General features: G+C 51.2%; 1 protein-coding gene across 2 annotated transcripts; it reads left to right on the forward strand.

Moving 5' to 3' along the window:
• TBC1D24 (TBC1 domain family member 24) lies at positions 1-27,640 on the forward strand. Of its 2 annotated transcripts, XM_053557206.1 has the most exons (9): positions 1-76; positions 18,800-19,880; positions 20,389-20,406; positions 20,881-21,039; positions 22,025-22,088; positions 22,473-22,568; positions 23,332-23,557; positions 23,936-24,106; positions 24,748-27,640. In XM_053557206.1, the coding sequence occupies exons 2-8, from the start codon at positions 18,916-18,918 to the stop codon at positions 24,088-24,090; spliced, it is 1,683 nt and encodes a 560-aa protein (XP_053413181.1). In that variant the 5' UTR covers positions 1-76; positions 18,800-18,915; the 3' UTR covers positions 24,091-24,106; positions 24,748-27,640. The 2 variants fall into 2 exon arrangements, with proteins under 2 accessions (XP_053413181.1, XP_053413182.1); XM_053557207.1 differs by lacking the exon at positions 20,389-20,406 and having other exon boundaries at positions 2-76; positions 24,748-27,639.
• The last annotated feature ends 18 nt before the right edge of the window (positions 27,641-27,658 follow it).

The following is a 27,658-nucleotide window of genomic DNA, read 5'->3' on the forward strand; positions in this document are numbered from 1 at the left end:
GCGGGGCCGCGTGCGCGCGTGCGCAGTGAAGCCGCCGCCGTCGTGCGGCGAGCTGAGGAGCCGGCGGCGCGGCGAGGTGGGTGCGCAAGGGTCGAGGGGGGGGTGTGACGGCGGATTGCGGTGTCGCCGTACTGGGGGAGGGGGCGTGAGGGCTGGGCTGCGGGGTCTTGTCTGAGGACTGGTGTGCTGGGGCGCACGCAAGGCTCAGGGGGCTCCAGAGCCTGGCACTGCCCAGCGTGGCAGCCACGGACTGGCCACAGGGCAGCCGCTGGGGCACGACGCAGGGGAGGGCAAAATGTCATCGGAATGACCTGTCTCTGTGTCACCCTTTCCTCGGGGCGCTTTCCGTCTCTACCCAGTAGGAATTCCTCTTCTGGACTCAGTCAAAATTGCAAGATTCTCTTGATACGTTCTGCCCTTGGGAGACCTGGAGCCCCTCCCAGCCCTCCTCTTGCCCCAGGGTGACAACCTGACCACTGTACCTAGAGGTCTGCCCAGCTTCTGAGCTCTGTCCAGTGGGTGCCCTCTTGGCCACTGTGCCAGGTGGCATGCAGCTGTCTTCCAGGCCCTGCCGGGGAAGTGTTTGCCAGGGGCTGCTTGGCATTGCCTCCCTGAGCCTGGAGTGAACACAGCTGTAAGGTAGAGCTGGTACCACCTGGGCTGGCTGCACCTAAGAGTGCTCCCCTCTGGTCAGGAGTGCTGGTAGCCTGGTCATGGTCTTTCTTTGATGACTGTGCCCAGTATGGACAGGCTCAGTAACGAAACAGACGTGCTGTGGGCCTCCTGAGTTGACATTAAAGGTTGTTGAGAACCACTTCTATGTGTGCAGGTGTAAGTTGACTGAATTAGGTTTGTGGCTGTGGTTATGATGCTGGTTTTCTAGTAAGGGAGAATCTGTCTACCTTTCCAAGGCTAACAAACATTAGAAAGTGGTTTTCCTTATTTTGCTGTATGTTTGCTCTAGAGCAGTGGTTCTCAGTTCCTGTGGGTCACGACCCACAGGTTGAGAAACGCTGCTCTCGAGTCAACAGGTGACTTCCTGGCAGTTTGCAGGAAGAACTATTTCATTATTTGGTATGTGTTGCCATTTTCTCCACTTGAGGGTAAGGGCTCCATGTTCACTTTCTATACAGCAGATACCTGTAAATGTTTGCTCAGCTAGCTTGAAGACAAGCGGACAGGTTCTTCTCATCGTAAGGAAACTGGAGTAGGAGAAACTAGCCCAGATAAGAAAAGAGCAAGCCAAGGCTGGGCACAGTGGCTCATGCCTGTAATCTTAGCACTCGGGGAGGCCAAGGTAGGTGGATTGCTTGAGCTCAGAAGTTCGAGACCAGCCTAAGCTAGAGAGAGACTCAGTCTCTAAAACTAGCCAGGCATTGTGGCAAGTGCCTATAAGCCTAGCTACTCGGGAGGCTGAGGCAAGAGGATCGCTTGAGCCCTAGTTTGAGGTCTCTGTGAACTGTGACACCACAGCACTCTACCCAAGGTGACAAAGTAAGACTCTTGTCTCAAAAAAGAAAAAATGACCAGAGACATCTCTCAGAGTTACTGTTCCTAGCCAGTAGCATGACCCCCTCATGTGTTTCCTTTCATTCTGCGTTGATCCTCATCTAATCTCCTCAGCACTCAGATAAAGCCTTTACATGAAGTATTTACTGGATAGCAAGTGCTCTATTTAGAAGCACTCCTATCTTCCCCTGTGACCAGGGCTATAGCCACATTGTGGACATCTTTGCTCCCCCATGGCCTGGCATGGGATGGGTCAGAGGTTTTCTGTAAATGAGGTTCGAAATGGATCAAGGTACTCTGGTTGGATCTGTGGATCTGAACCAGTGCAGTGGCTCTCAGCTAGGTTAAGGGTGACCTTTTGGGGAAACAGAAATAACCTAGGGTTTTTATAACAATATATTTTAACACCCTATGTCTGCAAGTTCACCTGTAGGCAAGCCTTGCTAGCTCTTACTGACCATACCTGCCAGGAGTGTCTGGAAGGTTTGAGTGACCTTGAGCACACAATGTTGCTCTTAATTTTCTACAGATTGAGCCAACTTCAGAAGACATATTTAAGTGTTTTGCTTTAAGTGTTCCTCATTTAACTTACATAAGGAAAATGGAGCAGGTTGTAAAAAAGCACTTAACATGTTGTTAATGTTCAATGTTTTACTAGTTTGAGCATACCTTTTTTGTTATGACAATTCTATAAATGGGAGAAGTCTCTTAACTCAAAGCACCAATTTCAGTGGCTGTTTCAAACATTGCCTTCCACTTGGAGATAATATCAAAGAAACAAAACCTCAGGTTTTTTCTGAGAGCCAACTTGAATTCATTATTCAATTATTTTCTCTATCCTTTTAGCATCTGTGGTGTTTTGTTTGAGACCAAATCTCATTCTTTTGCCTAAGCTGGAGTGCAGTGGCATCATCATAGCCCACAGCAACCTCAGATTCCTGGGGTCAAGCAATCCTCCTGCCTCAACTTCCCAAATAGCTGAGGCTATAGATGTACACCGTCACACCCAGCTAAATTTTCTATTTTCTAAATTTCTGTAGAAACAAGGTCTTGCCCTTTTTCAGGCTGATCTCAAATTCCTAGCCTCAAGCAATCTTCCCACCTTGGCCTCCCAAAGTGCTAGTATTACAGGTGTGAGCCACTGAACCACTGTATCTGGGCTCAGCATTTGTTGAATTCCCACTTCATGTAAAGGAGGCACTGTGAGGTACGCTCTGTGGCTAGGACATTGAGCAAGGCATGGTCTCTGCCCTCGAGTAACTTCCAGTATGGTGAGGAGACCAGCTAATAAACACAACAGGCACTCTGATGTAGGTAGACAGAGGCTGCTGTGGGTTCTAAGATGTGGCATCTGGCTGGATGTGATAGATGACGGCCTGAGGATTTGAAGGATGATTGGAAGCGGCAAGGCCATGAGAGAGAAAGAGACTTTCAGGTAAAAAAACGACATACATGAAGTAACAAGGACCTGGTGTCCCCCTGCTAGCTGTTTGGAGGAGGACAGTGGGAAGCCTTGGGTGGATGGCTGAGAAGTGGGAAGAAGTGAGAGAGCTGGGCTGGCAGTAAACCTGTAAGGCCCTTGAGGGCCAGCCCAAGAATTTGACTCTTACAATTAATGGCAGGAGGCAGCTGAAGGATCTTGGGTTTGTGAGTAACTTGATCAGATTTCACATCTTTGGAACATGAGTGGGCAGTGGTAGCCAGGGTGGGCTGCACTGATGTCAGGGCACACCCAGAGACACACAAGCACAAAAGGAAGAGCAAGGCTCAGAGGTAGTGACTGTGGGATGGGAAGACCCAGGGAGGAGGGGGGGAATGCTCCAAGATTGGGTGGCAGCTGGCAGTACCATGCTCCATGTGGCATTTAAAGGAAGGGAACAGAACAGGCTTGGGGAAAAATCCTGACCAGCATGGAGATGCTGATCTGGCTGCTGGTGAGACATCCAGACTGTGGGTAGATACAGATTGTTCTGGAGCCAAGGAGACCACACCATGCCAGAGAGCATTTTGCAAATGCATCCAGATTGGGGAGTGGGCTGAGTCTTCCCAAGAGAGTGTAGGGTGACAGAAAGAATACTGAACCCTGCAAACACTTAACACTATGTCCTTATTCCCTAATTACCTAAAATAAGGTAACAGGCTCAGCGCCCGTAGATCAGTGGTTAAGGCACCAGCCACATCCACTGGGGCTAGAGGGTTCGAACCTGGCCTGGGCCTGCTAAAAACAATGACAACTGCAACAAAAAAATAGCCGACAGACAAGAGAATCACTTATGCCCAAGAGTTTGAGGTTGCTGTGAGCCGTGACAGCACAGCACTCCCCTAAGGGTGACATGATGAGACTGTCTCCAAAAATAATAATAATAATAATGTAACAGAAGACCAACCAGTAAGCCATTGCTTTGAGGGGATGGATTAGCATATTGTGGCTTCATAGCTCACAGCAATCTCAAACTCTTGGCCTCCCAAGTAGCTGGGACTATAGGTACCCACCACAACGCCTGACTAATTTTTCTATTTTTAGTAGAGATGGGGTCTTACTCTTGTTCAGGCTGGTCTTGAACTCGTGACCTCAAGCAATCCACCCACCTCGGCCTCCCAAAGTGTTAGGATTACAGTGATGAGCTGCCGTGGCCAGCTTGAGTGTCTACCTTTTGGGGAACCTCTAGAATGAGGGTTGGTCTTCTCAAAGGATCTCACAATTAGAACTCGGGGAAAAAAGCCTTCTCAGACCCTGAGATCCAAGGTTGCAGAATTCTCAGAGTTCCCTCACTGTCCTTCCAGGACCCCAGTTTCTGTGTGATCTGTCAGCATTAGCAGCAGCTAGGACTATGGGAATATATTAGGGACACAGAATCCATATGTGTGGTACCCCCTCCCCCATCCTCTCCACACCCAGGGGGCCCATGGGCGAGGCTGGGGAAAGGCTGATATTGCAAAAGTGGCTCATCCCTATCTGCTCATAGCCAGCATGTGGTCCCCATAGGACTGCCCGGGCCTTTGAATGAGTTTGTGAACCGTCACTTTTTCCTGTGATAGAGCCCGTGCACATGGTTATTTGGGGCAGCCGGGCCTCAGAGTGAGTTTAACCCATGGATTATGTGCAAGCAGCCATAGTCTCTCCTTTACAGGGGTTTGAGAACACACCACTCACAACTCTGGTTTGTCTGCCTGATGTTACATGATTTTAATTGGGTGGTGGGCAATTCTGTTACCAATAAAAGCCCCTCTACCTACTGTGGCATTTTAAGTGGACCTCATCCCCTGGGTCCCACCAAAAGCTCCCCTTACCTCTGTCACTTCAGCCTTTCCTTGGAACCATTTTCTCCTTATTCCCTAATTATCCTTTCCAGGAAGGGTCTTCCAGGCTTCCTATCATGATAAATCACTGGGCCTTAGAAGGATCAGGATGTGGATGTTAATTCTTCCTGCTCTGGTATCTTCCCTGAGCTGTCCTCTGTTGCTCCCAGCACTTAGGAGCACTGTCCTTTGTCAGCAGCTTCTGCCCCAGGCCCTTTGGCTTCCTGGAACCCATGAGTTTGGACTGTAGAACTGTGTTTTAGTCTGAACTACGGAAGACGCCCACTGGCCTGCACTCGCTGAACCAAACAGCTCTGAATGGGCTCTACCCTCATTGGCCTTGTCCTCTGCCCACGCTGCCTCTGCCACTCCCTGGGGCCAAGGCCCTCACCCTTCAAGACCCAGCTGAGGCAGGTGCTGGCTCTGGGAAGCCTTGGGCCCAGACACCCTGTGCTTTCCTATCAGAGGACTTGCGCCTTGCATTGGCATGGTCAGCACACACGACGTAAGCTGAACTCACTGAGGGCAGGGCCAGGGCTGTACCTCTGTGCTCCAGCACTTGGCAGGCTGGAATCCAGGAAGTGTGTCTTGAATGCCTATTAGAATGATTAAACCTATGGGACTTTGTTCTGGCTGGCTCTCTCGTTATGTCTGAAGACACTTAAGGAGAACCTCCTGTGCACCTGACCTTCCGAGGCACATCTGTCACAGGCACCTGGCTTGGAACTTAGACCAGTTAGAATTCTTTTCCTCTGGTTTTCCTTCTGTGCCTTGAAGGGTGTTTTTCCAGACCTGCTGTTGGAAGACCTTTTGAGCTCAGAAAATAAAGATCACAAATTAGATCTCCATTCCAACTCTAGTCCCTGCCTATGAGTGAGCCACACCAGACTTGGGGGAAGGTGTTCTGTCTGAGACAGGGACATAGGGCTATCTTGATTGGCTAGCCAAGGATGACACTCAGACTGGCCTGTAGGAGCCCCTATGGCAGGCTCAGGAGCCACTGTAAAGGTGCATTTGAACTTCTAGCTCTGGTAGGCAGGAGGCAGGCCAGCTGGCCTGTGGTGCTGTGACTAATACCTCATTAATAGCCACACCCCTGTTGTACCTGGCACGTGCCTTCCATTGTGTGCCACTAGCAAAGAACCCACTATCAGGTTCCCTGCCAGGCAGCTCCTTGGTAGTCACTATGGAATGCCATTTGCCATTAATATTTGAAAAACTCCTATGCTATGCTTCAGGGTTGGGGCCAAGCATACCTTGCCTTCCTGACATGTGACAACACCTGCCCAGAACTTGTATGCCTGGGATGAGCTGGCTGATGGTCTCTATTGTCATTTGGCCTTCAAAATTAAATTTTCAATTTGAGCCCAAGTGGTTTACAATTTTTTTTTGAGTGTCTGCCTGTTTCCTCCTTCCCAGGGCACAATGGGGTGGGGGAGGGGTATTGTGTGAGACACTTGGGTACAGAAGTCACCTTGCAGTGGAAGAGCCAGACACACAAAAGATCGCTACCATGGTGTGTGGGGTGAGAACAGATTTGAACAAGGAGGAGCTGTGGAGCTCTGCGGGGGCTCATCCCTGCCAGGGGAGGGACAGGGACTGGACTGAGAGCAAAAAGGGGACAGGGAGAAGCATATCCTGCCTGATGAGGACACTTCCTCCAAATGTAGCATGGAGACTTCTGTTGGTACTGTGTGGCCAGGACTCCTAAAGCTGCTACTGGAGGGGCCAGATCCTGAAGGGTCTGTCTTGAGTCAATCCTTTCTTGGGGGCCAGAAAGGATTTAGGTGGAGAGCAATGACTTGGCAAAACCCTGGGCAGAGCAGAGTGGATGTTGGAGCTGGATGGCATTAGTGTGTGTGGAGCATGGACATATGAGACACCTGGGAAGCAGCTGAAAGGACTGGGAGCTCACAGTGGGATTCCAGGCTCAGGAGAGGGTGGGTTCCTGCAAGTACTGTGTGCAAGAGGCAGGTGTGGCAGAGAGGAGATGATGGTGGCACTTTGGGAGCTGTGCTTACAGTGGGAGGCAGGATAAGGGCCTAAAGGGATTCATTAGATTTAGCAATTCAGGCCGGGAGGGGCAGAAGCAGGAAGGGTAGTGGATGGCAGCTTGACTCAGAAGGAAGACAGGGGAGGAGAGGCACAGTGGAGTGGGGCCTTGGTGTTCTGGTTGCTGTGTTTGGGGAGAGGGGAGACCCAGAAAGTGAGACCCAGAACCTGCGAGGGGTGGCAGAATGCAGAGGATGGGGCAGTTCCCACTTGACAGCTCTCTGCCTCTAGGGAAGTAGATGGGAGGGTGCTGAGGGCTGCTGTCAGGAGGGATGAGCAGGGGGCAGGATGTCCCCCCACCCCCAGGCTCTCATGCCTCAGGCTGGCTTTCCTGTATATTTTTTTCCTTTCTTTTCTTCTTCTTCTTCTTTTTTTTTTTTTTTTTGCAGTTTCTGGCCGGGGCTGGGTTTGAACCCACCACCTCTGGCATATGGGGCCGGCGCCCTAGTCCTTTGAGCCACAGGCGCCTCCCCCTTTTGTTTCTTTTTTTTTTTTTTAGAGACAGTGTCTCACTATGTCGTTCCTGGTAGAATGCTGTAGCTTCACAGCTCACAGCAACCTCCAGCTCTTGGGCTTAGGCAATTCTCTTGCCTCAGCCTCCTGAGTAGCTGGGACTACAGGCACCCACCACAACGCCCAGCTATTTTTTGTTGCAGTTTGGCCTGGTGCCAGGTTTGAACCCACCACCCTTGGTATATGGGGCCAGCGTCCTACTCACTGAGCCACAGGCGCCACCCATTTTTTCTTTCTTTTTTTTTTTTCTTTGCGACAGAGTCTTACTTTGTCACCCTCAGTAGAGTGCTGAAATAGCTCACAATAACCTCAAACTCTTGGGCTCAAGTGATTCTCTTGCCTCCGCCTCCCAAGTAGCTAGGACTATAGGCACCTGCCACAATGCCCAGCTATTTTTAGAGATGAGGTCTTGCTCTTGCTCAGGCTGGTCTCAAACCAGCTGGGGCAGGGAAATCGATGTGAGCCACTGAACCCAGTGCACGGGGCCAGTGCTCTAGCCATTGAGGTATGGATGCCCAGCCCCTTGTATGGTTTTTCCATGTAGCTGAGGATGGTGGAGTGGGGCTTATTGTGACTCAGTAAGCAGGCTTACCTGGTAAAGGGATAAAGCCGGGTGGGGCTGGTAGGTGGGAGGAGGGCAACCAGGAACACTCAGACGGGCTTTCAGGGGGGTTAGGAATATGTGATCTCTGCATGGGGTGGTTAAGGCTTTTTAAGTTGGAGAGGCCATGGAGCTTCAAGCTAATATTGCCTACTTGGCCCATGATGGTGGCAGCACAGAGAGAAAGGGAGCCAGAGAGGGGAACAGGGTGCAAGGGAAGAGGTAGTGTCCTGGTAAGGGACTGCCTGCTGTCCAGCCAGGAGGAGGAAGGGTGGTGCACATATGTGGGTGATAATATGTGTTTGCATAGATAGACAAGTTCCAGAGCAAGAAGAGAGGTTGGAAGCTAGGGCCTAGGGGTCAAAAAGCAGAGCAGCAAGGTAAAAAGGCAGGAAGTCACCCTCCTTAGTGACACCACTACCACTGGTCATCTCACCAGAATCAAGCATCGTCCTACAGATAAGGTTCTAACCAGGCAGTGAAGGGTTGTTCTCAACTATGCCTATGCAGGGCCTCTCCCACCTCCTGCAAGGAGAGCATGAGAAGGCCTGGGTGGACCCCAGCCTGCCCTAGGGCTCCCCTCTTCACCACTCGCCTTGTTGCCCCTGGCTGCATGGTTCTGCTGCCTCTGTATCCAACCTCCAGGCAGACCTGTCTGGAATGAAAGCTTGATCACACTTCTTCACCCCAGCAGTCTGGTGGCCCCCTCACCAGTAGGATGGGGTTCGGCCCCTCTGTGGGACAAAGGCCTCTGTGGTTCAGCTGCCCACCTGCCTGTTTTAGAAATACTCCTAGGAAGTAGTGGCTTGTAGCCACCCGAACACAGGAACACAGCAAGGTTTGGGTTTCCACTCAGAGTGTATGCTGATCCTGTACCCGGAGCACCCACCCACCTCACCCTACCTTCCCTTCAAGCCCCCGGAGTCACTTGCCATCACCCTTTCTGTTTGTGCCTCTGCCTTTACAAGTGTCTACAAATCAGCTTTCTGACTGTACTGCCAGGTATTTTATTTGCATATCTGCTGTATCTAGCTCAGTGACAGGGACCTGGTATAGCATTCAGGAGAAGGTTCCAGAAAGACAGGCCTAGTGGACAGATGAGCCAGTGGCTCCCTTCTGTCAAGGGTCAAGGCCTGTGGTGCTGCCGGGGGTGGGTGGGGGAGGGTGTTGGGCATTCACACCTCCAGGGATGTTTGTCTCTGAGGCTTCCTGCAGATTCTTAGAGGTGTTAGGCATTTCCTTGGCCTCTCCCCCGGTGCCTGGTGGGAGGACTGGGCCTTCATTAGCAAATCAGACTTGACCTGAACCTGAGAGGAAGGTTCTTGTAACCAGAGGAGGGTGTCCTCACCTGAGGGTAAATGCTTTCGGCTACCCCTCCTGTCCCTGCCAGAACCCTACTGCCTGCGGTTCAGTATATTCCTCCCACCTCCCAGCTCTCCCTCCTCATCCCTGGCTCCAGGCTGGATGTGCTTCAAGGACATCTCTCTGCCTCTCTCCAGCCTCTCTCCCAGCATCCTGACTCTCCAGCCCAGATTCCCTTCCAGGCTCTGTTCCACCTGCCTTCCTGGCACTGAGCTCTCAGCTACCCAGATGTGTACTCGTCACCACCACCACCCCCTGTCCTGCTGCCCCCTCTGCCCCAAGTGTCCCTACCACGCATAGCATCTCCTAATCAGGCAGCCAACTTACGCAACCCAAAGGTGGAAATGGAGCTCAGTCATCTCTATTGCCCTCCCTCGCCTGGCAGTCATGGTTGATGCTGAGGGCCCTACCTTCCCAGGACCAATAATCTGGAGGGCTCTGGACAGAGTGAGAATGTGTTGGCCTGCCTGAAAGGAGTGTGCATCTCTCTATCTAGTGGAAACCCTTCCTGTCAGCTCCTGTCCTCAGGCATCGGGGGTTCCCTACACACTGGCTGGAGCCTTCCCTTGTTCCTCTGTGTACCCGGCCCCCTCACCCAGACTGGGGAGGAAGAACTGAGCAAACAGCAGGTGATGCTCAGCCCTGCTCTGTGACAGTGACTAAGGCTCAGCCAGGCAGAGCACTGGGGCCTTGTTAGCTTGCTGCTAGGCCCAGGGGCTGTTCTGTGGCCATGGGTGGGTATGGTGGCCAGGCCAAGGCTGGGTGGGGCCCAGGCCTACACACTAGCTCTTCAAATTGTAGTCCTAGTGAATGCTGACCTCCAGGGAGAGAGGGGACAGTTGGCCCTTTGGTAGCATCTAGGTGTCTATGCACCCCAACCCCCACTTCATATGCTGTGGGCTTGCCTGGGACATGCTACTGCACTCCAGCCTGGGCAACAGAATGAGACTCCATCTCTTTGAAAAAACAAAAAGTAGGGCAGAGCCTGTGGCTCAGTCGGTAAGGCGCCGGCCCCATATACCGAGGGTGACAGGTTCAAACCCGGCCCCAGCCAAACTGCAACCAAAAAATAGCCGGGAGTTGTGGCAGGCGCCTGTAGTCCCAGCTACTCGGGAGGCTGAGGCAAGAGAATCGCTTAAGCCCAGGAGTTGGAGGTTGCTGTGAGCTGTGTGAGGCCACGGCACTCTACTGAGGGCCATAAAGTGAGACTCTGTCTCTACAAAGAAAGAAAAAAGAAAATGTAACTCCAAGATGTAGTTTCCCTGGGCTGGGATTCTCTGTTCATTTCTTACTCCCTTAGCCATAATGCCTGAGTGACCTGGTATCTGTCCTGCTATCAGGCCACTCTGTTTGATAGGGTCTACCCTCCTGGGCATGGCCTTGTCCTGGTCCCCAGAGTCCTACCAGGACTCTTCATCCACAGCTACCAGGGGGATTTCTAAATGCAGATTCTGGTCAGGTCACCTTCTTCTCAGACCTTTTGTCCTGTGCATGTGGGGAAGCCCCTCCTCACTGCCCACCTGAGGCCCCCAACTTGGCGCTTGCCCTCTCCCGCCTCTGTGCCTCTGGGGTGCACTGTGCCCACCCCACTGCAGGCCGACGCATTTTACAGGCACTGAGACCACAGCCCCCTGCTCTCCAACATTTCTAGGGTGCAGCGTTGCCAGCCTCCTCTGAGGCCATCACTCTTTCCAGTGTCCAGTGTGGGACCTGGCACAGAGAGGCAGCTCCAAAGAGTTGCTCTAGCTTGAGGGGAGCTATGGAACATGGGTCTGTGCCATCACCTCCCCTTCCCCCATCACACCCAGAAGCTGGCTGGGAAGGAGGCTCAAGCCCAGGTGGGGGTTAAGATATAATCACCTAAACCCCTGGTTCTGTTTTTGTCACATGAAAGCGAGTTTGTTTGCAAATCCAATTGTTTGGGAAATCATATCCCCCACTTTAGAGGTAGGAAATGCATCAGGTCTCATGACTCATAGGCATGGAGTGTTATTTATTTCAGGAAAGGAGTTTGGCACTGAGAAGCTTGCTGAGGAGGGACCCAGGGGCAGCATGTGCCCCACCAGTGATTTGTGGGCCATGGCCCAGGGACCCTGCAGAGTGCCTATAAGCACCCTGGAGTCTACCGATTGGGGTCAGTCTTCCCTGTGCTTGGGACCCTCTGTGTTGCAATCTCCTTGCCTCTAAAGTGGAGCAAACACCTGCACTGTCAGGCTGTGCTCAGGAGAGGGAGAGGTATGTGAAGCTAAATCTGTAGCAGCTGTGAAATTTGTGTTCTGTAGCCTCTGAAGATGGAGTGAGGGTTTGCTGGAGCAGGAGATGCCCTGGTTGACCCTGGGTGTCTCCAGCCACTGTCCATGGGGAGGCCAGTCCCGTTGTACCATTTTCTCCTGCCACCCCAGCCACATGGGCACTTAATGGAGCGCAAGCCACTAGTGTCCTCCTCTCTAGTCCCAGCCCCTTCCTCTTCCTGCGGGCACACTTCAGGGATTCGCTGGAGAGGACAGATTAGGTGTTTATTTGAGCTTTCCTAAGAGTAAGAACATGAGCTGCTGTGGGGTGTTCCTGGCTGAGGGGCCCACTTGTATGAACTTCCTCCCCAGGGAAGGCTACCAGGGGTGGGAGTGGGGGCAATTCTGCAGCCATTTGAGGGGCCCTGATCCTTTGGTCTCACCCTTTGTAGACTCAGGAACAAGTGCTGTGGCCAGAGGGCACAGTGATCATGTGTGTCACTTGTAACAATAGCAATCTGAGGAAATGGAAGTCACTTGTTTTGGTGGGGCACCAGTTGCTCAATGGTTAGAGCACCAGCCCTAAGCACTGGGACTGGTGGGTTCAAACCCAGCCCAGGCCTGCTAAACAAAAAAAAAAAAAAAAAAAAAATAGCTGGGCATTGTGGCGGGTGCCTGTAGTACCAGTTACTAGGTAGGCTGAGGCAAGAGAATTGCTTGAGCCTAAGAGTTTGAGGTTGCTGTGAACTATGATACCATGGCACTTTACCAAAGGTGACAAAGTGAGATTGTCTCAGTAAAAAAAAAAAAAAAAAAAACTGGAAATCACTTGTTTCCACTTATATATATTTTTCTTTTCAAGAAACATTTACTTCCCATCTGTAGGTACCCTGAGATTGTGAGAAAAAGGCCCTGTAGCTCACTGGAGGAGACTTCCCGTTGGGAAAGACGTTTTAAGGTCAAAGGTAGGAAGGGGCACAGAGCGAGTGTTCCAGCCCCATAGCTTCACCCTATGGATGGAGCAGGCATTGGCCAGTTGGGACCGTCACTGCCCAGCTACTCAATGCCTGCCTAGTGCCAGGCCTCAAACCCTGAGGAGTAATAACAAAGAGAAAACCCTGGAGACATCTGAGCAGCTCTGGCCTGCCAGGGTGGGCTGAGTGCTTTCTATAAGCAGCCTCCAGTAATCCTCACATCAGAAGCATCAGTTGGAGCACATCTCTTCCCTCTTTCCCACTATACCCACTCCTGCCCCTTGGTCAGTCTCTGCTGTTCTTGCCTGGTTCCTAGGATGCTGGCCTGCTCCTGCCTCAGGGTCTTTGCATTTGCTCTTCTGTTGTCCTGAGTGTTCTTTCCTGAGCTCTTCTCCTAACTACTTCAACTCAAACATCATCTCTTGGGTGAGATCCACCCTGCATACCTTGAAAAATTAGCTGTCACCTAGTCTTTACCACCTGAAATGAGCATTGTCTATGATTCTTGTGGGCCCAACAGGGTGTCTAGTGGAATGTCTCCTGTTTTTACAGAATTGCAGACTAGGCTCAGAGCTGAGGCCAAGAGAGACAAAGTACTTCCCCACTCCACCCAAATTTAGGAAGGTGCAGGCAACTGGGGCTAAGGGAGGACCACCTTGGAGATCCAGCCCTGCCCCAACCCCATGCCTCTGCAGTGAACTTGAGACTATGTGAAGGGGGGTTTAGATGAGTACAGTGTTTGTGGTGGGTAACTATTTCCTCCCTTCTCTCAGAGGCAAAGTAAAAGTGGTTCCCAAGGAAACCATCTCACAGCTAGAGGTATAGTGGGCTGCCCAGGCAGGGGGAGACAGAGTGGGTTACCAGCATCCCCAAGTAAGTCCAGAGTAAGAGTAAGCCCTCAACCTGCAAGTGTTGCGTGGAAACTAAAAACCATGAGGGGGCAAGTATTATTTATTAGCACCACTTTATTTTTTTTTTTGAGACAGAGTCCCAAGCTGTTGCCCTGGGTAGAGTGCCAGGGCGTCATAGCTCATAGCAACCTCCAGCTCTTGGGCTCAAGCACCTCTTGCCTCAATTTTTCTTTTTTCTTTTTTCTTTCTTTCTTTCTTTCTTTTTTTTTTTTTTTTTGCATTTTTTGGCCAGGGCCAGGTTTGAACCCGCCACCCCCGGTATATGGGGCCAGTGCCCTACTCCTTTGAGCCACAGGCACTGCCCGATTTTTCCATTTTTAGTAGAGACAGGGTGTTGCTTTTGCTCAGGCTGGTCTCTAACTCCTGAGTGCAAGCAGTCCACCTGCCTCTGCCTCCCAGAGTGCTAGGATTACAGGTATGAGCGACCACACCAGGCCTTTTTTTTTTTTTTTTTTTTTTTTTTTGAGATAGAGTCTCACTTGGTCACCCTTGGTAGAGTACTGTAGCATCTTAGCTCACAGCAACCTCAAACTCTTAGGTTCAAGCAATCCTCTTGCCTCAGCCTCCCAAGTAGCTGGAACTGCAGGCACCCGCCACAACGCCTGTTTTTTAGAGATGGGGGTCTCAGGTTGGTCTCAAACTCATGAGCTCAGGCAGTCCACACACTTCAGCCTCCCAAGTGCTGGGATTACAGTGAGCCACTGTGCCCAGCCAATTATTAGCACCACTTTATAGGAAAGAAAACTGCAGGTTTAGGGAACATGAATGACTTGTCCAAGGTTCAAGCAAACAAGTGGCAGAGCCAGACTTTGAAGCCAGGCCTTTCTGACTTCAAATCTAGACTGTGTCCCACAACTGCCTGGGGAAGGACAGGGAAGCTGGTCACCGCCTTCAGGCATAGCACCTTTGTCAGGAGCTAGGGGACTGTGGAGAACAGGTGCAATTTATAACATCCAGCAGTAGCAGCAACAGCAAACCCACAGGTAGATGGGCAGGTGAGTTCTCACTTTGGTTATGAGAACTCAGCTCCAGAGCATGGGTGGCCAAGCCTGGATTATTTTAGGTTGTTGATCACTTTCCTCCCTCTTCTTGCTTCTCTGTCCCAATAACCAATTTCAAAAACATCTAACTCAGCCAGGCACAGTGGTTCATGCCTGTAATCCCAACAGTGTGGAAGGCTGCAGAGGGAGAATTGCTGGAGCTCAGGAGTTCGAGACTTGCCTGAGTGAGAGTGAGATCCTGACTAATAAAAAAATGAAAAACCCAGCTGGGTGCTGCAGCAAGTGCCTGTAATCCCAGTGGCTTCAGGAGGCTGAGGCACCAGGATGCCCACAGCCTAAGTCTGAGGTTTGCAGTGAGTTGTGATGCCCTTGCAGTCTGCTCAGGGCATAAGGTGGGACTCTGTCTCAACAACAACAACAACAACAACAAAAGCAAGGAAAAAATTTTAAAAAATCTAACTCAGTTGTAAATATGTATAAATGCAAGAAAAAGCATGAAACATATATATCAAAGCATGAAATATATATACCAAAATGTTAATGGTAATTATGTTTAGATAGAAGGGGAGCAGTAGGATTAGAGGGGATAATTTAAACAGAACTCTCAATTTTTACTCTATAATTTGGTATTATTTAACTTTTTGTGATTGTGTATTCATATGTAACTGTGTAATAAAAAAAATGTCTTAGGTAGGGTATGGTGGCTCATGCCTGTAATCCTAGCACTCTGTAACCCCAGCGTCTGGGAGGCTGAGGTGGATGGATTGCCTGGGCTCACAAGCTCAAGACCAGCCTGAGCCAGAGTGAGACCCCATCTCTAAAAACAGCCGGGTGTTGTGGCAGGCACCTGTAGTCCCAGCTACTCAGGAGGCCGAGGCAAGGGAATTGCCAGAGCCCAACAGTCTAAGGTTGCTGTGAGCTGTGACATCATAGCACTCTACTGAGGATGACAAAGTGAGACACTGTCTCAAAAAAAAATAATAAGTCGAGGGGCGGCACCTGTGGCTCAAGGAGTAGGGCGCCGGTCCCATATACCAGAGGTGGCGGCTTCAAACCCAGCCCCGGCCAAAAAAAAATTTTGTTTGCCTGGCCTCAGAAATGTTAGGCTCTCTTTTTGTGTGGGGACTTGGGGAAGAAGCCCCCCAGGGGCACCTTCAAGGTCTTTGGCACATGTCCTTGCTTCAGACCACTCACAGCAGCAAATAAAACTCAGAATTTGTTTCTCCCTAAAGGAACTTTGCAGGAGTAATAGTCACTTCTAGAGTTTCCAGTTTAATATTCAACCTAAATCTGGGGCCAGTTGAGTGAAGGTTGGTGCTGTTCTGCCCAGCTCCCGTACTGTTTATAAACATGCTTATTGCCCAGCAAAGGAGCCAGTTCTGTTCACTCAAACAGGATGGGTCAGGAGCTGCTGCAGAATTTAATGAGCCTGGAGCCTGGCGGGGGAGCCTGTAGCTTGTTACTGTTTAGGTGACTCACAGAGTGCCCTCACCATGGGGTGCAAGGAGATCTGCTGGGCTGGCCTTTGAAACCTGGGAAGAAGAGAACTCTTTTTGCTCTTCCTCCTAAGATAGATGAAGCAAAACTGATCTACTGCCTTGAAGTTTCTGTTCTTCTGAGGAAGAAGGTGCTGGCCCTGGCAGTAGGCCTTGTCCTTCTGTGGGTAAAGCGTTTCCAGTGAGCATATTAAAATTAGTTGAATCTCTTTTTAATGTTTTCTTTTTTCTTTCCTTTTTTTTTTTTGAGACAGAATCTCACTTTATCACCCTCGGTAGAGTGCTGTAGCGTCACAGCTCACAGCAACCTGCAACTCTGGGCTTAGGCAATTCTCTTGCCTCAGTCTTCCGAGTAGCTGGGACTACAGGTGCCCGCCACAATGTCCAGCTATTTTTTTTGTTGTAGTTTTGCCAGGGCCACCTTTGCTATGTGGGGCTGGTGCTTTACCCACTGAGCCACAGGCGCCACCCTCTTTTTTAATGTTTTCATTAGAAAACTTTGTTCTAATTAATGCTTTCTGTGGAGAAGCCACAGAAAGTAAAAACAGTATCAGTGGTTGTATACCTAAACTAATTGAAAGCAGGTACTCAGATCATGTACAGCTATGTTCACAGCAGCCCAGGGAACAGGTGAATAGACTATGTGGTCTCTCATGGGATACAATATTATTCAACCTTAAAAAGGAAGGACGTGGGCGGTGCCTGTGGCTGGAAGGAGTAGGGCACTGGCCTCATATACCGGAGGTGGTGGGTTCAAACCCGAAAAACAAAAATAGGAAAGATGTTCTGCTATAACACTGGTGAACCTCAAGGACATTATACTAAGTGAAATACACCATATACAAAAGGATAATACCTCTGACGCCACTTACAGGAAGCACCTGGAGTATAAGTGAAGCACCTGGAGTAGTCAAATCCATAGAGACAGAAAGTGAAATGGTGATTGATTGGGGAGGAGGAGTTAGTGGCTAATCAGTGCAGTTTCAGTTTGGGCACAAGACAGAGTTCAGGAGCTAGGTGGTGGTGATGGTTGTCTAGCAGTATGAATGTCCTTAACGTCCCTGAACTGTGCGCTCAGAAATGGTTAAAATTAGCCAGGCTCAGTGGCTCACCTGTAATCCCAGTGTTTTGGGAGCTTGGGGTGGGAGGATCACTTGAGACCAAGAGTTCAAAGTTATGGTGCCCCTTGACGCTGTGATGATTCCCCTGCACTCCAGCTTGGGTGACAGTGTCTTTAAAAGAAAAAAGCTAAAACAGTAAATCTTGTTAGGTGTATCTGCTGAACACAAAAGAACTCAGTATTGAAGTGCTTAAGACATTGTCTCGGTGGCGCCTGTGGCTCAGTGAGTAGGGCGCCGGCCCCATGTACCAAGGGTGGTGGGTTCAAACCCAGCCTCAGCCAAACTGCAACCAAAAAATATCCGGGCGTTGTAGCGGGCGCCTGTAGTCCCAGCTGCTCGGGAAGCTGAGGCAAGAGAATCGCGTAAGCCCATGTGACGTCATGGCACTCTACCGAGAGCTCATTTGGACCTGGCAATGTTTATTTTGAAGCTGTGACACCTTCCATTTGTTCCTCATCTCTCCCTCTTGCATATACCTATTCCCAAAGAGTGACACTGCTGTGGAGTAACCTGCCTGAAACTTAGCTTTCCAGCTCATAGTTTTAGAAAGTTAAGAGGTGGCTCCAGAATTCCAGCCCAGGTGGGACAGAGCAGGTGTGCGTTTGTATTTTCCTTTCAGTACACAGCTAACTAAAGGCCTGAAGCCTCAGAGAATTGACCTTTCCTTTTTAGAAGCCCCACAGGCCTCAGGGTGGTGGTTAGGAGTCTAGAGTGACCTCCCCCCTAAAAGAGTTGTTTTCAGCAGAGTCAGCCTCTTGGAGCCTTCTGGGGATTTTTTCTCTAGTCTCTCCTTAGTTAGAACCTGTGTGACCTTTTCCAGTAACCTCATGAGCTATGTGAAAGGAAGTTACACTCCAAGTTCATAATGATTTCTTAGAACAGGAACTTATCTTAAATGGTACCTTTCTAATACTCATAGAAAGGTTAAAGTAAAAAGCATGTTCTTTGAACCTTTCTTTTTTTTTAAATTAAATTAAATTTATTTATTTATTTTGAGACAGAGTCTTACTTTTGTCTCTCCTGGTAGAGAGCTGTGGCATCATAGCTCACAATAACCTCAGACTCTTGGGCTCAAGTGATTCTCTTGACTCAGCCTCCCAAGTAGCTGGGACTTTGCGCACCCACCACAATGCCCGCCTATTTTTAGACAGGGTCTCCATCTGGCTCAAGCTGGTCTCAAACTCTTGAGCTTAGGTGATCTGCCCACCTCAGCCTCCCAGAGTGCTAGGGTTACAGGTGTGAGCCACCGCGACGGGTCTATTTTTATTTTTATTATTTATTATTATTATTTTTTTTTTTTTGGTAGGGGGACAGAGTCTTAAGCAATCCACCCACCTCGGCCTCCCAGAGTGCTATTATTACAGATGTGAGCCACCTCACCTGGCCATTATCTTTATTTTTTTGAGACAAGAGTTTCACTCAGGCTAGAGTGCTTTGACATCACCCTAGCTCACAGCAACCTCATACTCCTGGGCTCAAGTGATCCTTTTGCCTTAGCCTCCCTAGAAGCTGCAACTACAGGCACCCACCACAACACCCAGCTAATTTTTCTATTTTTAATAGGGATGGGGGTCTCACTCTTGCTTAGGCTGGTCTCAAACTCCTAACTTCAAGCAATCCTCCCACCTTGGCCTCCCAGAGTGCTAGGATTACAGGTGTGTGCCAACACGCTTGGCCACAACGTGAATCTTTAAACACACAGACTAAAAAATTTTTTTAATCCTACAGCATGTGAGATGGCAAATATGTTAGCAGGAACCCCTCACAGAGGGGGCTAGAGGATTTAGCCACTCTTTGTTCCTTCCTGGTGGCCCGGGACCCTCATCCTGGGCACAGCGGGCACTATGGACTCCTTGGGATACAACTGCTTTGTGGACAGAGACAAGATGGGTGCTGCCATCCAGGACCTGGGACCGAAGGAGCTAAACTGCACTGAGCTACAGGAGCTGAAACAGCTGGCACGCCAGGGCTACTGGGCTCACAGTCATGCCCTGCGAGGGAAGGTGTACCAGCACCTGATCCAGGACATCCCCTGCCGCACAGTTACACCCGACGCCAGTGTGTACAATGACATGGTGGGCAAGATTGTGGGCAAGCACAGCACCAGCAGCCTGCCCTTGCCTGAGTTTGTGGACAACACCCAAGTGCCCAGCTACTGTCTAAACGCCCAAGGGGAAGGAGCTGTGCGCAAGATACTCCTGTGCATTGCCAACCAGTTTCCTGACGTCTCCTTCTGCCCTGCCCTGCCAGCTGTGGTGGCCCTGCTGCTCCACTACAGCATCGACGAAGCTGAGTGCTTCGAGAAGGCTTGCCGAATCCTGGCCTGCAATGACCCTGGCAGGAAGCTGATTGACCAGAGCTTCCTGGCCTTTGAGTCCTCTTGCATGACATTTGGGGACCTGGTGAACAAATACTGCCAGGCAGCCCACAAGCTGATGGTGGCCGTGTCAGAGGATGTCCTGCAGGTCTATGCAGACTGGCAGCGCTGGCTTTTTGGGGAGTTGCCCCTCAGCCACTTTGCCCGCGTCTTTGACGTCTTCCTAGTGGAAGGTTACAAGGTGTTGTACCGTGTCGCCCTGGCAATCCTCAAGTTCTTCCACAAGGTGAGAGCAGGGCAGCCACTTGAGTCTGACAATGTGAAGCAGGAGATCCGCGAGTTTGTCAAGGACATTGCCAAGACCGTGTCCCCTGAGAAGCTGCTAGAGAAAGCGTTTGCCATCCGCCTCTTCTCCCGCAAGGAGATCCAGCTGCTGCAGATGGCCAATGAGAAAGCACTGAAGCAGAGGGGCATCACTGTCAAGCAGAAGAGGTAGGCAGTCCAGGCCGCAAAGGGCCTGCCAAGGATGGGAGCTCAGGTGGAATGCACATGGGGGCTTTGGGTGTGAACATAGCCAGCCACCCATTACCTATGCATCCTAAGTGAGTAGCAAGACAGTGGAAGACAAGAAGGGCCTTCCTGGTCCTGTCTTCAGAACTGGATGCTGACCGTGGGGTCAGAGGTGTGGTGGCGACATTTCAGAGCAGCTTCTACTCTGCCTTCCAGCTCTGGGGTCCATGGCCAGTCATCCCCATGGCTGTTGGATGTGGCCTGCCTGCCCTTAGCATAGCCTGTGGGGATCAGGGTAGGGAAGGGTCATGATGTCCCAAGATAGCTTGGCACTGACATTGTGACCATGCCATGGCATGGCCTGTTGGCACAGAGTCCTCTTTCTCCTGGGCCAAAGGAAGGTACATTTGGAGATTAGTAATCACCACTAACTTCTCCTTGTCTGTTTTATTTTTCTTCTCTGTATCCGTTGCTTCTTCCTGTTTTTCAGTGTTTCACTTTCTAAAAGGTAGGTATATCTCCATGCCTAGCTTCTGTCCTCTGCCACTGCCTCTGGTCCACTGCCTATTATTCCCCAGGCATGGATGGCCCTCATGGCTCAGCTTTAGCAATGCTGCCTCTGAGCCTGGCTGACATTCAGGCCCTGTCTGTCTGTCTCAATCATGCTATCTGCTGGTGCTTGGCTGGCCCTGAAGCCTTGTATTGCCAGAGCAGTCACTCTCTGTCCTCATTTCTTAGAGAAAAGATGCTTTTTCCCAACCCAGACTGGGCCTTCTTCTCCCTTTATAGTGGGGTGGGAGTCAGGGCTCCCAGAACCCATACTTCCTGTCAAGCCTGGGAACCAGGATCTGAACCTGACTGAGGAGGTGAGATGTTCCCTCCAAGCTTAGTCCAAACTGAGGCTCTGGGACACAGCTCTGGATGGGGGGTGTGGTCAGGGCCCTGTTCACCTTGGACTCTGATACTTCCCCGCTCTCTTCAGGCAGTTTGTGCACTTGGCTGTCCACCCAGAGAATTTCCACTCAGAGATCGTCAGCGTGAAGGAAATGAGAGATATCTGGTCCTGGGTCCCTGAGCGGTTCGCCCTCTGCCAGCCTCTCCTTCTGTTCTCCTCGCTGCAGCATGGGTACAGCCTGACGAGGTAATGCCCTGGGGGCTGGAGAGCTGTAGAGCTGCCTCCTAGCATCCTGCCCCAAGGTGGCTGGAAACGGCCTTTGAACCTGGGCCCTTGGTGAGGCCCTGCCTCCCTGGGGTGCCTAAGAATCAGGGGCCCCTTTTCTAGGGCTTCTGTCATTCCCAGGCCACCTAGACCTAGAGATCATTGCCAGATGCAGCACAGCTCAGGGCCCTGTATAGTATCATGAAGAACATGAGGCAGAATTCCCACCTTCGGAACTCACAAAACTGGTGGGGGAGGATCACATGGGCTGTAGGCCCTGGCTTCACCTGCAGCCCTGTGCTGGGGGCTTCTACATGGTGTTCTGGCAAGACATCCCAGGCACACTGCCTTCCAGCAAGGCTCTGCCAGGTGTGTCCAGCCCTCTGTGGAGCTCCCCTTGAGCCTCAGGTGGCAGATGGCATTGGAAGCTCTGACCTGGGCTCCAGGTGACCCAACAGAGGTGATGCAGACCATGCTGACCCAGCTCTCATGTAACACCATCCACAGCACCACAAGCATTTTGGCGTCACTGAAGCCTCTACCTGGCCCGGAACAGGGACACCAGACAAGCTCTGGCACCTCCCCAAGCTCCTGGTGCCTCTGGCTCCCCACATGCCAGGCTCCCAAGGACATACTGAGCCTCCTACAGCGAGACCTGTTCCTCTGGTTCTCACTTCCCTGAAGCACCTGAGTTTGGTTGTGCCCACAGGGCCTCCTGCTGTGAGGCTTCTCTACAGTCACACCAGGGTAGTCAGGCCCAGGACAGCCAAGAAGGACCTGGAGAGAAGAGGCCAGGGTGAGGATCATGGAGTCCTTGGCCACCATGCCAGCTCCCCAGAGAGAAGGAAACACAGTTTTCAGGCCTGTCTAACCCCAGATAGCCAAGATCGAGGGTCTGTGGAAGCTGGTGGGAGGCACCAGGACAGGATGTGCAGAATGGCACTGGCATGTGTACTTTCTGGCCCAGGTTCTACTTCCAGTGTGAAGGACATGAGCCCACCCTCCTGCTCATCAAGACCACACAGAAGGAGGTGAGGAGGGACCAGCAGAGCTGGGGTCCTGGGCTCTGATGAGCTCTGGGGGCCCTGTCTCCCTGGGCTGATGGCAAAGTCAGAGTCAGGGTGTTGCCAAACCACAGGGTGCAACCCATGCTTGAGGCCACAGAGGAAAACGAGAATAGCCTGGAGGTGACCACCCACTGCTCTTGATACCAGCCCCAAGCCCAGGTGGGAATGGTGGTGTGCTCACTCTAAACTCTGCTTTTCCCATGCTGCTGCACCTGCCCCCTAGTGGTGATAGAGACCCCACACAGCACACCTCCCGGCTGAGACCTGAGGTAGCCCTGCACAGGCCTGAGCAAGGGGGTGCTCCTGGGTGTTGGCAGGGCACAGCCTCACCTGGCCCTTCCTCCCCAGGTGTGTGGAGCCTACCTGTCAACAGACTGGAGTGAGAGAAATAAGTTTGGAGGCAAGCTGGGCTTCTTTGGGACCGGAGAATGCTTTGTGTTTAGGGTGAGTAGGGCTGAGCATAGCCCCTGTGGAAGAGCTCTGGGTATACAAGATCAATGCCCTGGTTGCCCCACCCCGGGACCCTGCCTGACTTTCACTATGGCAGGGACTCTGCAGGGTACTCTTCTTGTCAGGTCTGTTTTTTGTTGTTGTTGTTGTGTTTTTTTTTTTTTTTTGTAGAGACAGAGTTTCACTTTATCGCCCTCAGTAGAGTGCTGTGGCATCACACAGCTCACAGCAACCTCCAACACCTGGGCTTGAGCGATTCTCTTGCCTCAGCCTCCCAAGTAGCTGGGACTATAGGCACCGCCACAACGCCCGGCTATTTTTTTGTTGTTGCAGTTCGGCCGGGGCTGGGTTTGAACCTGCCACCCTCCGTATATGGGGCCGGCACCTTACTGACTGAGCCACAGGCACCGCCCCAGTCAGGTCTGTTTTTTAATTGTTAGACCTGTGTTCCATGAGAGTGGGGTCTTATCTGCCTGGCGCATCACCTCCCTGTCCCACCCACCATGGGCTCTGATGAAAAGTTGAGAGATGATAGCCGGGCGTTGTGGCCGGCGCCTGTAGTCCCAGCTGCTCAGGAGGCTGAGGCAAGAGGATCGCGTAAGCCCAAGAGTTAGAGATTGCTGTGAGCCATGTGACGCCACGGCACTCTACCAAGGGCGGTACAGTGAGACTCTGTCTCTACAAAAAAAAAAAAAGAAGTTGAGAGATGAAATGAGCATGGCTCTTAGGGACCCATCATGCTGCCTTTTCTCCCCAGCTGCAGCCTGAGGTGCAGCGCTACGAATGGGTGGTCATCAGGCACCCAGAGCTGACCAAGCCGACATCCCTCATGTCCTCAGAGACCAACATCTCTTCCACGCCACTCAGCCACTCCTCAGACCCCGCTGACCGCCTCTCACCATTCCTGGCTGCTCGGCACTTCAACTTGCCCTCTAAGACTGAGTCTATGTTCATGGCAGGGGGCAATGACTGCCTCATCATTGGTGGGTGCTCCTCCCCACCTTTGGGCCTTGGGTGGACCCTGCTTGCCCTGGGGAAGGGTATAGGGATGATGGTGGCTGAGGCTATCTGTACAGCCTCTCTGACCTGGGTGGCAGCTGCCTCACCCAAGCCCCCATGATGGCAGAGGAAGAAACCCTGGGTTGTCAGGAGTGGACCAGGCATGAGGGGCAGGAGAAATGGGCTGGGAAGCAGGGTCCAATTTGGATGCCTGGCCCCTTTGGAGTGTCAAAGGTCAGCCTGTGGTTTTAGAGAGGCCTTTCTCAGGTAGGGGAACCTGGAGCAGTGCTGATGGGACACCCTTGGAGGAAGATGCCCAGCTGTTGGGTGGAAGGGCAGCCCCTGACCTGAGTGTCCCACAGGGGGAGGTGGTGGCCAGGCACTTTACATCGATGGGGACCTGAACCGGGGCCGAACGGGCCACTGCGACACCTTCAACAACCAGCCCCTCTGCTCGGAGAACTTCCTGATTGCTGTCATCGAGGCCTGGGGCTTCCAAGACCCTGATGCTCAGTGACAGGCCTACACCGATGGTGACTGAACCTCTGCTGTGGGGTGATGGGGTGATGCTGGACCCCTCCTCAGAGAGCTGAGAGTAAACAGACCCTCATGGTTGGCAGGGTTGGGGGCAGCCAGGCTGAGCCTGGGACAAGTAGACTGGCTTACAGGGGTCACCTACATCAGGGTAGGAACTGGGGGCTTCTGTGCTTCACACCCCAGCGCCTGCCCGGAGGGACCTTCCAACCCCACACAGTGCTCTGGCTCTCCTAGGAGGGTATCCTGAGTGGCGTCTTCATGGGCAGGGGCTATGTCTCTTCTCTGTAGAGCCTTAGCACCTCGGGATACTGGAAATGAAGAAGGAACCTGTTACCAAGTGTGGGGTCGTGGGGCCCCCTGCTGGTGTGGCATGGCATCACTCCCCTCCTGAGCAGGGCTCCTGGGCCCCAGACTGCTTGCTCCCTGGCAGGATCTTTCCCCTTCACCCTGGTCCTACTCTTGCCCGGGCTCTGGCCTTGCTCCCCCAACCCCATTGGCCCTGGCTTCTCCAACAGTAAGCTCCAGGTCCCCCAGCGCTGCATCTGATGCTTCTGGGGGGTGCTTCTCCACCCCTTCTCCCAGGAAGGGCCAAGGCAAGTGGGATGGGGGCTGATCTCGAGTCTTTGTGTTTCTACAGAGCCTGAAGCTCTTGCTGGCCTCGCTGCATGTTCACACCTGGAGAGGTGTCCAGGGAGGGCCCTTATGAAAGACCCAGACCAACCTGCTATACCGCCAGGGGCCTGCCCACTAGGACTTCCTAGCCATCCTCCTTTCTAGCCCTATAGCCTCCCTGATCCCCCTGTAGCCTCTGTCACTGCAGTGACCAAGACCCAGGCTTCTGTTCACAACAGTCAGCATGGCATGCTGTCTCAGACCACTCCCCCTTTTCTTCACCAGGCCCTGGTGTCCTCCCCAGGGCTCACAGCACCTTCCTGGCCACCCTGCATGGATGCACATCTTCCCTCTGTCCTTCTGGTGGCTCTGTGGCCAGACACAGGTCAGAGTGTTCTGCCACCTGTTTCGTTACAGCTTCTGGGGGCCTGAGTCCCTACACTGCCAAGACCTTGTGCAGGCTATAAGTGCACAGGAGGTGCCAGGGAGGACTTGTGCCAGGTACTACAGGGAGAAGCCCCATGACCTCATGACCTGTCTGCAGCTAGGGTCTGGGCACCACAGAGGGAAAAGAGAAGCAGGGGCCCAACTGGTTGTGCCAGGGCAATGAAGGCCTGGGTCACAGGTACAGATGCCAGGAATCCTGTCCTACCCCCATCCTCCAGTGGCTCCAGCCAGCACCACTTGGGGTCCCTGTGCCCATCTCCACATTTTGTTTTTCTTCCTGTTGGGGGGTCATCCTCCTTTGCCCATTTACTTGCATCACCACTGAATGGAGTCACAGTGGAACAGGAAGAAGAACCAGGAACACTGTGGCTCTGGGCAAGCTGATAAGCCTGCCTGGAACTCAGTTTCCCTAACTGTGAAGTGGACCTGTCATCACCTGCCTTGCTGTCCTCCTAGAAGGAAAAAGGTGGGACCCCTTTTTCCTACAGACTGATGTAGCCCTCCCCCCACCCATCCCATGCCTCACAGCTGTGGTCTATATGGCCAACTAAGGTGTTCATTAAACACAATCTTGTTGCATTGACCCAAGGATCCAAGTCTGGTCTCTTCAGCCAGAGCGGCCCCCAAGGACCTCCCTGGGGCCTGTAGCCACACAGACACCCTTCTACAAACACAGCCTGACTGTATGCTTCCCACTGCAGACTTCTGGGTTGGGAAGTTGATTTTCTGGTGAGAAAGTCTAGCAGGTTCTGTATGTCTGCCTCAGAAAGCCAGACCAGGAGATCAATGCCACTTAGTCACAGTTCTACATCATGAGCAAAGCTCTTTGCTTTGTGTGTGCGTACATAATACTCATTTTCTTTAAGTTTAATATATTTTCCTAACTTTTCTACTAACCTAGAAGGTATGTATGATTTATTTTTTAATTTTTTAATTTTTTTTTTTGTAGAGACAGCCTTACTTTATCACGCTCGGTAGAGTGCCGTGGCATCACACAGCCCACAGCAACCTCCAACTCCTGGGCTTAGGCAATTCTTTTGCCACAGCCTCCCGAGTAGCTGGGACTACAGGCGCCCGCCACAACGCCCAGCTATTTTTTTTGTTGTTGCAGTTTGGCTATGGCTGAGTTTGAACCCACCCCCATCGGTATATGGGGCCAGCGCCCTGCTCACTGAGCCACAGGCACCACCCTATTACCTCTATTTTTTATTCTCTTTTTTATTTTTTATTTTTGAGACCGAGTGTCAATCTGTCACCCTGGGTAGAGTGTCGTGGCATCATAGCTCACAGCAACCTCTGACTCAGGTTGGTCTCTTAACTCCTGAGTTCAAGCAATCACCTGCCTTAGCTCTCAGAGTGCTAGGATTACAGGCATGAGCCAGTGTGCCCCAGCCTATTTCTTCTTTCTTTTCTTTCTTTTTTTTTTTTTTTTTTTTTTGCAGTTTCTGGCCAGGGCTGGGTTTGAACCCACCCCCTCCGGCATATGAGGCCGCCGCCCTACTCCTTTAAGCCACAGGCGCTGCCCTATTTCTTCTTGATTATTTGTCAGTTAGTTTTTTTGTGTGTGTGTGTGTGTGTGTGTGGTTTTTGGCCAGGGCTGGGTTTGAACCTGCCACCTCCAGCATATGGGACCAGCACCCTACCTCTTTGAGCCACAGGCGCTGCCCTATGTCAGTTTTGATGTTAAAAATAAGCCAAAATTTGGTAGAATTGCTTAATGAGTTGTATTTTCAACATTGTTTTAATCATTTTAATAGACCACTTTGCACTGAATAAACATTTTTAAAACAACAAAATTGAACCCAATTTAAACCAGTTTGTTAAATAAAATGTATGCTTCTAGGGTGTCAGAAAAATAATGTTTTAAAAACTTTATAATATGAAAGGAGATCATTTATACTTTATATGTCAGAGTTTTAGTTGAACTAAAATATTTCAATTTTTCTATTCTTGTAAGCTACATGCTTAATTTTTTTGAGTTTTTCAGTGCAATTTATTTTAGAACATTCTGACAATTTCAGAAGACCTTCAAACTTATTTCTCGAATCCGTAAGGCCTTTGCAGTCTGCTTAAGTATTTTCTATTTAATAATTTAGTTTTTTTAACTTTTTATTTTGAAGTAATTTTTAGTTTGAGGAAGAGTTGTAGGGATGGCGCAGTTACCATTTGCCCTCACCCATCTTCCCTTAATGTTAATATTGAAATAATGTCGATGAAATGCTATTAACTAAACCATAGATACTATTCAGATTGCCTCGGTTTTTTTATTCTCCAGGAATAGATAAAATTTTTTTTTTTCTTTTTGAAACAAAGCCTCAAGCTGTCGCCCTGAGTAGAATGCCGTGGCATTACAGCTCACAGCAACCTCCAACTCCTGGGCTTAAGCTATTCTAGCTATTCTCTTGCCTTAGCCTCCCTAGTAGCTGGGCCTACAGGCGCTTGCCACAACGCCTGGCTATTTTTTGATTGTAGTTGTCGTCATTTGGCAG

Source organism: Nycticebus coucang, chromosome 12 (genome assembly GCF_027406575.1).
Source record: "Nycticebus coucang isolate mNycCou1 chromosome 12, mNycCou1.pri, whole genome shotgun sequence".
Taxonomy (NCBI): Eukaryota; Metazoa; Chordata; class Mammalia; order Primates; family Lorisidae; genus Nycticebus; species Nycticebus coucang.